General features: G+C 32.4%; 1 protein-coding gene across 5 annotated transcripts in view; it reads right to left on the bottom strand.

Moving 5' to 3' along the window:
• The window catches only part of LOC110455672 (unconventional myosin-XV-like), a 125,171-nt gene that overhangs the window by 35,437 nt on the left and 77,718 nt on the right, over positions 1 to 12,016 (bottom strand). For all 5 annotated transcript variants that reach the window (XM_021505938.1, XM_021505934.1, XM_021505937.1 and 2 more), the window contains exons 21-22: positions 8,658 to 8,742; positions 7,578 to 7,667 (exon numbers count right to left, since the gene is read on the bottom strand). In XM_021505938.1, coding sequence (XP_021361613.1) covers positions 7,578 to 7,667; positions 8,658 to 8,742 — 175 coding nt within the window. The remainder of the gene's footprint in view (positions 1 to 7,577; positions 7,668 to 8,657; positions 8,743 to 12,016) is intronic.

The raw sequence follows: 12,016 nt of genomic DNA, 5'->3' as shown, positions 1-12,016 counted from the left end.
TCTATAGTAACGGGGATAACTGGCCTTGACCTTCGAACCCTGAAATTCAAACTCATTCAACAAACTTCCATACCTGACTTTCGAGTTTAACAAAATCTTGTTAAGAAATGAAGTTTTATATAAAAAAAAACTAAATCTAGAGCATATCATTTTTACATTGGTTTCAAACGCAGCAAAAAAAAAAAAAAAAGTTTTTATTAGAACAGTAAAGTTTTAAATGACAGAAAAAATGAACTGATATTTTCATTTATTCATAAATCGATATCATCCCATAATGGGATGTCACAGAATCATTAACCTTTCAATTTTTTTACAGAGGAAAAAACTGTGTGGCAAAAATCTTTAAACAATAAATATTATTATTAATTTAAGGTGCTTTCTGGAATAAATTGAGTGTGTTTAAGCAAAAAACAAGTTCTAAGGAATTCTGATTTCAAAGGCAAAAACAATGAGGACTTTCCGTCCAAGATATCGAGACTCCATAAGTCTGACAGCATAATTGCTAGTTAATGGGTAGATAGTGAGAAACTAAATGATTGGCACCTCGTAAACGGTGACAACTCACGTCTGGCTTCAATGGTCCGAGACGGCCACTACATGATTTTTATGTCCATGGCGGACGCTTGATGTCCAGCAAATGTCCACTGGTCAGTTATGCTGACCCCTGACCAAGTATTCAATGTTATGATGCACAATGCTTAGTCAGACAAGGAAATATCATGTACTTTAGCACTTAATTAACGATTTTGCATGACAAATACTCAGAATTACTGCACATATCCTTAATTTTTGTGAATCATTCATATTAAGCATAAAAACATTTTAGGCATTCCGTTTGTACATTACTAAAACATCAATTTAAATTTATAAGAATTTTTTCTTAACATCATAATTTCACTGAATTAATTACTTCACAAGATATATTCTAAATATATCTAAAAAAAAAAATGTATGAAATAATGAAATGTATGACTTTCATTTTGGTAAACAGAATGCATCATATATTATTGAAATGGATTTATAAATCATAGCTTAATAAACAAATATACATATATGCAAAAGAAATTTTTAATTATTGGTCCCAATGCTTAAATATCTTATTATAAATTAAACCTATTTAGAAAACCTGTATAAAATGAACTCTCTAAAAAAAGGATTTGGTTAAGAAATATCAATCGGTTTCTGTCTTATTGAAATTAACGCTGATGTCAATTTCCTTGAAATCTACAATGCATTGCACTATCATCAGTGATTTCAATTATACATGGTGTCAAAGGTCAAGTTTTGTACCAATCACGAAAGTTTTATAATAGTGTTAGCATTTTATTATTTCGATCCCTAATCAACTAAATTTTTTTTTTTTTTTTTTTTAAATAAATAAATAAATTTATAAAAGATTTTATCATAATTATTATGACACACCCAGAAATTATTTGTCTGCTTTTCTTTTTTCTCTGTAATTCTGATGTGGAAGATATTACGAGAAGTCCCATTAATATTTACAAATCAATTTTTGCATCATACTTCGAAGTACATTTCTGTTACAAAGTGGAAATTTTACCTGAATTATGAAAATTATGACCTACAGCTGTTGTTGATAATTTGTATATGACTAACATTGAGTGCTAATTTTAAAACACTACTCTGCGATGGTATTAATGTCTGAACGATCGGTGACAGACATCTGTTGCCACATAGACGTCTAAATGTAATAAATTGTTGATACAATTTACTGTATTTCCGATAAATAACACACTGTTCCTCTTCCAATCATTAGCAAAACCATATATAACTGTCATCTAGTCTTTCTGTAGCTTCCCCTGTCCAATATTTAATATGTGTGCATTTTGTGAAATATCATATTTAAAGGTAGATATTTTCCACACTTATAAGATAAGTTTAAACAAATTTTACCAAATAATCACTTAAATATTGTTTCATAAAAAATTAAAACTTTCAAAATGATAAATTATATATTTCACTAGAATATTGCGTTTTAATATTTCAACCATGATTTTTGTCCTGTTTTGACATCACATTTGGCTAGCTTGTATACCAATTTAATAAATTTAGAAGTTCATTAAACTTTCATGATTTATAAACATCTGTAGCAGTTACAATTACAGTTGACAACTAAATTAATTAAACAAACAATCACATATATTTGACTTGATATAAAGGAATCCTTGCACAAATCAATAAGAAATCAACTCTCACATTTCTATAATTAGATGATAAAATTATTACTATTTTCGGAAATAAAAGGTTCTTGGCTTATAAAGGTCAATGAAATTATGAAATATAAACATGTAGTATCTATTTCGCTCAATTTCTAAGATACTTGACGACCCCTGGGCTAGCATAATAGCGAATTAAAAAGAAGGAAGTTTTTAAATCCAAATTGTCCTTAACCTTTTTATTGTTATCTACCTGTCAAAGGTATTTTTAGGCAAAACTGATATCTTGATTGCCTGATGTAAATATTGAACTGCCAAGTATATTTACATTTCTGCAGATTCAACTTTAAATTTCACTCATTGTTATTGTACCATAGTTGCAAACATCATGTAACTGTGTAACTGAAGACGGCCTCCCTTTGGCCAAAGCATGTCAGCACTTAGGATGTCAATCAAACATTACATTTTGTACCAGATTCAGTGGTGTTGTTGCTCATCATTTCTACTTTCATTTAAATTTCCCTGTTAAAAAAAAAAATCTTGACCTCATTAAAAAAGGTTTTTGGTAATTGGAAAAATATACTGAATAATTTTTCGGGTAATTTTCTAACTGGAATTTTAATGAGGAAAAATTATCAATACTGTCATCGTTTTTAAAAGCACCTACAGTATTTTCATTTCAAAAGCTGATATTTTCTTCTCAGTCACCCACTGAAAGTTTTGATATAAATATTCCTTTGTAGGTAATAAATAAAAAAATATTTGAAAAAAAAAAAAGGAAAATGACCTTTGACCTGTGAATATATTAGTAAAGTTAATTTGAAATATAATAACATCCTGTCCCGAAGTTTATGCAAGTCGGTCACGGCCTCGAGACAAAACAAGTATTAAAATGTCACAAAGATCAATATCAATTTGCCCATAGGCCTAAACATCAGCAATAAATTACATTCTGGAGTTAAATATTCTGTTTTTCTTACAGAGTATTGTGAAAGTTAGGACTGTCTTTTTTCACGATATTGAAACCATGACTTTTCAAAATATTTTTATCAGACAAAAGTATGAAATATTCCTTGATTTTATTTCTTTTTTCTTTAAATATTGTGTAGATGCTAATCCAGTATTTTTTTATTCTATTTTTATTACCATCCAGAAAATGACGAATACAGATTTCCTTGGAAGGAAAAATGATAGAATACCTTAAATGTAGAACCATTTGTTTACTAAAATCTCTGCAAAAGGTGAGCTTTATGCAAAATCACATATATCTGCATGAGGTTGCAAATTTCTCAGCATCACAATGATGTAAACAAAACAGGTTTTTTTTTAGATTTATTATATTCCTGAGTATGAATATTCATGACATTTATAAGTACTTCATTTCCCTGAGCTGATAGGGAAACACAAATCTAATTTAACTTTCACTTCAATCATTACATATAAATGTGGTCGCATGAAGCAAATATTTCAGAGACAAAACCATTTTCCATTGATAAATTTAGGACAATAAGTTCTAGAAAAGAAGTTTTCTTTCAAGTTTTTAAATAACAATCTGACCAACAGTTTTTTATTTATAAATTAAGGAAAATATTTGTTCTAGTAAAGAACCTGGGTCTTGCTGTTGACCAGGTAGCATGGTTGGTTAGAGCGACAGTATAGTTATCTGAGGTCCTGGGTTCGATTCCTGGTCTGGCTCTGTTGCGTTTTTTACACTCAGATTTTATTTTATTTTTATTTATCTTTTTTTTTTTTTTTGTGAGTTCTGCAAGGTATAGTTTTCTTGTCTTGTCAAAAATGACTTATAAAAGCTATAGTTAGGCTTGGAAATACATTTCTATTGCATCGTAATATTAGTCACAGATTTTGGCAGTGGTACAGGGATAAATATAGCTACATGTATAAATTTTGAAAGAAGTATATTTACACAAAAATGATTTCCACAGCCCATAAACCTATACTTAATCTTGACCTAATTATTTTATTGTGTGTGACTGAGACACAATAAGTGACCCTCAATGACCTTCATTATCATGCAATCACATAATGTCAAATGTAACAGATTAGCGAAATTTGATAAGGTCACCTGCCCAAGGTAATGACCCGCTCGGCTAATCACTTGACCATCAGCCATGAATTGATTGCCAAATGACAGCGAGGTAGAAAAACACAAAACACAATGGTCAAGAAAATGTCCACTGAAAAATTCTGTTTAATACCTTATAATGCAGTGAATCCTATGAATGGTCAAAATCTTGACCGTTAGCCATATACTGACTGCAAACTGACCATGTAGAGTTCAATGACCAATATGGTCAAGAACATGTAACAGACAAGCTAATCTTGCTTGTCTATATACATTCTCTAGATTATCAATTAACCGTCAAAAGCTTGACCAATGCAATGAGGGCATGCAGGTGCCTAGACTATTTCTATAGGTCGTAGATCACTATAACACGTACCTGCTGACCAGAGTCCTACAGAACTGACCACTACATTGGTCCTACCACTTCCACAGTGTCAGCCTGACACAAGTGGACAATGACCCTCAGTGTAATAGTTATTAATCATGAACAGTCTGACGCCCGTAATAAGGGAAGGCTGCCCTGGTCATTTATCATGTGACGTTGGCTACTGACCGTCTAATAGAATGTTAAGATCATGTTATACGGACACTCCCCTTCTTATAGATTTTTTTTGTGTGTCCAAACATGTATCATACATTCTTCCAACTTTTCATACATCTTAACTGGAATAATTTAATTTACACAAATTATACAAAACAACAAAATATTTAGTACTTATACGAAGTCAGCATTTTTACCACTGTTGAAGTAAGATGGTATGAGGGAGAAATACAAAAATAGTTCTGAGAACACAGGTTGCCAGAGAGCAGAGAATGGATTCAAAAGAAATATTGAATTTCCCAGGGAGGGATGCAGGGTTGAAATGAATTAAGAGTTCCATGGTTCCCATGAAATAAAGAGTATCAAGGTTGAAACAATATCAGGAGTTCTAGGGTTGAAATGAAATCATTAGTTGTAAGTTGAAATGAAATAAGCAGTTCCAGGGTTGAAATGAATCAAGAGATCCAGGTTTCCTATGAAATAAGGAGTTTCAGGGTTGAAACAATGTCGGGAATTCCAAGGTTGAAACAAAATTAGCAGTTTAGATGAAATCATGGGGTCTTCAGCTACAGACAGGCTCCAAGTATGAAATGAAAATAGCTTCGAATGAAATTGGAAGAGGATTGAAAATGTTTCCGATAAAATTGGCTTCAAGTGAAACTAGTGGGTTCACATGACAGAGGCTATATATGAAGATTTCAATACAAAAATGCTTCTGATGGGAACAGGGGGGTTCATACAGAGACAATGCAGAACTTCTTAACTCATTCACCCCTGAAGACACATTTGAACTCTTCCAATTCAAAGGTTGGAATAGTTCATTATGAAATTTCAGGGGTGAATGAGTTAAGGCAATTGGGAGATGCCCGGGGTTGCATCTTGGGAAAGGGGTTTCCCAATGAAAAATTGATGATGTTTAGAAAATACAAACTGAGTTCAGAATTTACAAAAGCCTTCATAACACTGAATCAGCTACCTCTAAGCAAAATTGCATGAAATCCGATTCATCAAAATGTTTGATATATACTACCAAAGACAGATATAGTCTGTCACAGGAATGACTAGCTCATATTTGTCATCCTCACAATTTTTAACGGAAGCATGTTATTTTTACGTAATAATGACAATTAAATATCTGTTCGATTTCCTTAATTAAATTTGTTTTGGTATTTGATAATCATATATCTTTTTTTTTTCTGATATTTGATCGTTTGAAACATGATTGGACAATAATATATCTGTCGTGTCATTTTATTTCCGACAAAAAAACCTGAATTTACAATTGATACTCAATTCAACAGTCAAGGTATTGGCTTCAATATCTCAATAATCATATGATGAGAACTATTAAATATTCGAACACAGTATCAACATATACTTGTATACTTTAGTGGAACATATACCCGGGGTGTTGAATATGTTGACAAAATAATAAAATCAGGCCAAAGTGGCCTTCATTAATTTTTTCCCAAAAATGTTCACACCCATATCTATATTCAACCATGACATAGCACATATTTTGATCATTTCTAAAAATAACATTACTTACACTAAGTTAACATGCGGATACTGATCACCCTTTTTTTTTAAAATTGAAACTTATGTTAAAAAGAAATATAAAAAAAAATTGCATTGATTTTTTAAAAAGATGGCTTTCAGGCATTTAAAAACAGTTAAAGTTCTTTCATATCTCCCGCATGCCAACTTAAAAAACAAATCTGTCACTCTTCCTGAAATTTTGTATAAATTTGCTAGTTTCAGATTTGCAAGAACTGCATGACTTCAACAGAGACGAACCTTACAAGTTTATTTCTGGCAACGTTCTTCCACTAAATCAATTTTGTTGTTTATGAAGTTCCCCCAATTGTTTTGACGTGGGCAAATTACATTTTAACGATGCAAATAATTTTGAGCGGACATTAATATATGTGCGATCTGGAGACAACCTCGGTGACTCGCCCAATTTTGATGACTGTCCTCCAGGTATATACACACGTATTTACGTCCACCTACTGAAATGGACGTCACCACTTACAATATATCTACTGCTGTTTCTCAAACACCTGCCCACGTATGTAAACATTACAATTCAACCTTTTATATGACTAAACTTGTACTTTTCAGAAAATTTGAATTTCAAGCACAGTTTTGAATGAAAACTCAAAATAACAAAACATTTGAATTCTATACAGATTGAATACAATATGAAATTTTCTGAATCTGACCAATAGATATTTAAGTTTGAATAATTATGACGTCATTCAAATATTTGAGTCCAAAGCATGTTTTGCTTGGAAAATGATGGTAGTATTGATTTATGAATTGGTAATAAAAAAAAACACTTCAGCATTTAGTTTTTATCCCTCCTGAGTAAATATACAATTTTATTTGCTGAATTTAATTTTTGAGAACTTTGTTTAAAACAACTGAACTCTGACATGCACCACATTTCATAGTTAACTCTTTTAAAACATTTGATCATGTACGTGGTGCAGATTTTTGTTTGTTCAACTGATGAAGGTAATTTGGAATATGTTATCATTTTCACCAAAGTGAATGCTTCAAGCATTTTTTATTTTAGAAAAAACAGAATTCTCAACAAAAGCAAGGTTTTCAAAGAAATGATTAGGATTTTTTATCCCAATTCCCTCCAATACCATTTTAAGTGAAATTGAGCAAATTTCAAGGGATCAAAACAGAACCCTGTCTGAAACCAAGGTTTATAATGAAACTGCCTCCGAAAGACAGTGAAATTATTTTTCATAAATTCATTTACCTTTTCTTCGCGTGCCATTTTGACTTGTTCTTCCTGTTTTTGGCGAGCAATTCGATCCTGTTCAGCCTTGCGTTTTAGTTCCTCCCGAGCCTGAGAAAAGTAAAATTTAACTTCATCACATACAGCATTATACGTCGGGGAGGAAGAGGTAGAATCCATTTCCAAACACGGCATTTTGACGTTGGTTTAGAATTCACAGTGATATTATTTCCATTTGTCTGAAAACATTGCCAGGTATTTCCCTTCCAGAGCAGTCACCAGAGGACCTTATCCTATGCAAGTGGATATCGCGTAATAAAACCGTAAGCAGAGTATAAAGATTTAATGTAAATGCATTTGTCTGCTATAAAGACGTCCCTGGATCTTAATCCTGAAGTGATCACTCAAGCAGAATGGAAACTGTCCAAAATACTACCATCAAACCAACCGACAGAACACTAAAATCCTGTGGCCATGACAGAACAATTCACTGACCCAAAACATAAAATGAACCTAATCAGGCGTGACGGTGATCAAACATTATTCCGACAGCACCAATACAGTGTCGTAAGAGTTATGCTAATTAGCAGCAACTTATACAAGAAAAATCGGTTTTTTCAAGTATGTCCGATAGTTATACATTTATACAAAAAATTACCTTGTTTAAGGAACACGAAATAAAAAACTCAGGAGAAATTTATATCCAGGAAGAATTTAAAAAACAGTCCATGTTGCCCCATTCTGTCGAGAGCTCGTCGTTACCTGTCCTGTGCACAAGACTAAGAAGTACGTTTCAGATACATCGGCATAGCTGAGGAAGGTGGGGAGATTTGGGTGGATTCGAGATGCGTGAGTTTGATTGAAGCCGTGGTCGTACAATCTGACTAATACAGCGCCAGCCCTTGTCAACTGGCTATCGCCCTGGGGACCGTAAGGGTGGGACTGAACAGTACATCAAAACTACAACATATACACAGTTATCTTAACTTCATAAGGTAAACTTGAGCCCTTCAACCTCCTGCAGCTAGAACCTACAGGTCGTGACCTTGCCAGGTATTAATGTACCTAAGGAGCCATTATCATTGATGTAAGGGGCCTTACGTGAAGATATCTATGGCGCTCCCTCCGCATGCGAACTTGTGCCTGAGCCTTAATAATTCCATTCCGAACCTTCAGATATTTCTTTCTGTAATGGAAAAAAGAAAAAATGCATTTTAATTAACATTTAATCAGACACTAACTAAAGGAAAAGAAAAAACATATTTTAATCAATTAACATTTAATCAAACATCAACTTCAGAAAAATTGTATGATTACCATAATGAAGTTTTCATTGATACTGTTGCTATGTTATACATTAGCCAAGCTTTTCAAAGCCTTGTTAATCAGTAGCATATAAATACAGATTTCAAAATTTATTATTTTTTCTTCAAATTTTAGAAAAATTCAAGTTTTATGAGTTATGCCTTTAAAAAATGCATAAGCACCCATACAAATCTTACCTGGGTTTATATATTTGAATTATGTCCATTTATTTTTAATTTTCACCCAAAAAAAAAACATATGCAAAGTCTATTTAAGACGGTCAGGCTTAGAGTTGCTGCATGAATTATGGTACATAACCCCTTAAGTTAGTTGTAGTAAGATGTAGGTGAGGAGTGTCAGGACAGTTCATCATGTCTTCACGAAAAACCTCCGAGCTACACATGAAAGATAAGCACTAGGTCTAAACTCTACGTTCCTGAGAGTGGTCAATTAATTACGACCCACACAGTGACCATCGGATCGGACTATAGTCAGACCCCAGGAGAACACGAGTGAGGTCGACTTCTGACTTCAGAGGGTGAAAGTGTCGAATTCACAAGTTCTGCCGAAAATATCAAAACACATTTTCGTCCTACAGCTTACGATACATTTAGGGTATGTCAAGATACTGTTTCCTCAAATGTTTCTAACACAAATATGCCATGTTTAACAAACTTGCACACATAATCCTCCAAGCGTCCTTTTTTTAACACCAGTAAAAACAAACTTCATTCATAAGCTACTATATAAATCCTGAGGGAAAAAAAGAAGATTTTCCTGCGCATTTTCTTAGCATTCGATGATGCTCCAATTCTATTAATGCTTCTTATTCAACCACGTTCGCATGAAATGTTTGAAATTAATTTAAACTGCATACATACGTTTGAAAAACTACGGACACTTGTTCACGTTTCACAAGCAGCATTTTATCATTTTGTTTAGCTTCTCAGTTATTCAGTTAATTTATATCAATATTTGTTTCCGTGTGTATATGAAATAAGTTTAATACGGACACCTATCAATTAAAAAGTCACCCGACAATTTCCTCCGTCATGGAATTTTCCTGGAATATTTCACAGTATTCGTATATCACAAACACAAGTTACGGTACATCCAGGATCAAACAGGTCCGCTACCTAAATATTACATTGATTGTTTTCTTGAGAGAAAAAAATTGATCCAAAAACACCTACATAAAATGTATCTCTATGAAATCTTTTCATTGCAAGGTAGCAACAACGGAGCATGACCACCTCAGCTATGTAACTTGTTTTTGTACTCGTCCGACAGCTGATATAAACTTTCCCCAATCAATTTGATGAATTCCTATTCAATGCAATTTGTACTCCACCCTTCCTCCCCCCACTATCAGAAAGTATGCATGTCCAGATCAAAGGGTGGAAGAGTCCATATGAGAATTATAGGTTAGGTAAGGTTACTCCTTGTCTTGGTCCTATCGATGTTTTACATACTTTTCCTTAACACTGGAAGCCATCAAACATTGAATTGATGAATGTTACGGTCACAGATAATCAAGTAGCCTAAAGCGAAATGGCAGTTCGTAAAAAAACACAAAAAGACATTGATTATTACTCCTTCATTGTGTGAACACATTTGCTATTTGTTTACAACAGTGACTGACAACACAATTGGTTTTGACTTTATTTTTTTACCTTATTGTAATAAAGAAAAAATATTTTTTTTACCTTTACATAATACGGAAAATCCACCATGCACATAGAGCTTGTATGATCATGTAAATCTGACTTTAATATTTCTTTTAAAAAAATTCTTTAATTTTTTAAGCACTTTTTATGAAATAATTTCAATCAGTCACTTCTAAATATCTATCTTTGAATTTTGAATCCAAATATGTCACCGATACAAAAAACAAATTAATGTTATCATGTGATTTTGAAATTTATATCAAAAATACCAATTAGAAAAAAAATATATAAATATCAAAATTATTCAAGAAAATGTACTTTTTTTTTCCCCTCTAACACTTCATTCATAACAAAAGTCGTTTCAATTTCAAACTTAAGAAAAAAATTAAATAAAAGTATATGTATGCATGAAAACAATCTGTATATTTTTTCTGTGTATTAAAAATTCTCATATTTATAAATATCAATTATTCAAGGAAGTACAACTATGATAATTTTTATATAAAAAGAAACTATGCAACAATAATAATAACATATTTCCCTCACAGATCATTAATCAAATTCAGGTATTCCTTGTCACCTCCCAGGTGAGAAAGACACAGGTAAATAATACAGACGACATCACCTGCACAGAGCTCATTTGAGAAGCGCTCCGATTTACCTGTGTCTCTTTTATTTACCTACACGATGAATTCCCCGGTGCAACAATTCAGACGACACCGAGATTAATCACGATTGGCTCGGATTCAAATATGTCCCACTTTTGACCTTACAAGCGTTTTTCCCTCCGGTGTGCGGAGAGAAATTTAGTAAATTCCTATACAATTTAAGTCAGTGTTATCGTTTGACATTATGTTTCAGGTATCATCAAATACTGACAGGAAAACTTGGTTGTTTTTTGTACCTCACATCAAGATAAACAATGATAAAAAATCCAAGAGTTAAAACTATAATTCACGATATTTCACCTTAACACAGAATAAATCCTTAAATTAAGTGACTGTTTGAATTAATTTGAAGCTACCATGTCTACAGATTTGTACACAGCTATATATGATAAGTGGATTTTCTTTTTTCTTTTTTTCACTTACAGCTGAGAATTTAACATTTAAATAACCTATTAACATTGTGAATTAATGAATGGTTAAAGAAATAAAGTCATTGGACACAGCAGTGTTTGTTCACAGAAAGCTAAAACGTAACCATTCTATACCAGTCAATGCTAAACCACAACTGACAACTAAAAATTCAAAAGTTACGGGAGACTTTATGCCAATGTTTATGGTAAAAATCTTTGATAAATGAATGTGTAAAAAGCTGAACAATTATGGAATAAACTAGTGAAATACTACCGATAATAAATCGTTTGATTCGGGCACATATTTAAATTCCAAATGTTTACATGAAGAAACAGTCAGGGCAATATCAAGGTTGATTTAAATCCTTTCATTAAAAAAGTTTAAAAGTCATTTAGGAGGTCTGTTTAAA

Source organism: Mizuhopecten yessoensis, unplaced genomic scaffold (assembly GCF_002113885.1).
Source record: "Mizuhopecten yessoensis strain PY_sf001 unplaced genomic scaffold, ASM211388v2 scaffold8361, whole genome shotgun sequence".
In the NCBI taxonomy this organism is placed as follows: domain Eukaryota; kingdom Metazoa; phylum Mollusca; class Bivalvia; order Pectinida; family Pectinidae; genus Mizuhopecten; species Mizuhopecten yessoensis.
This window is presented reverse-complemented; position numbering and strand designations above follow the sequence as displayed.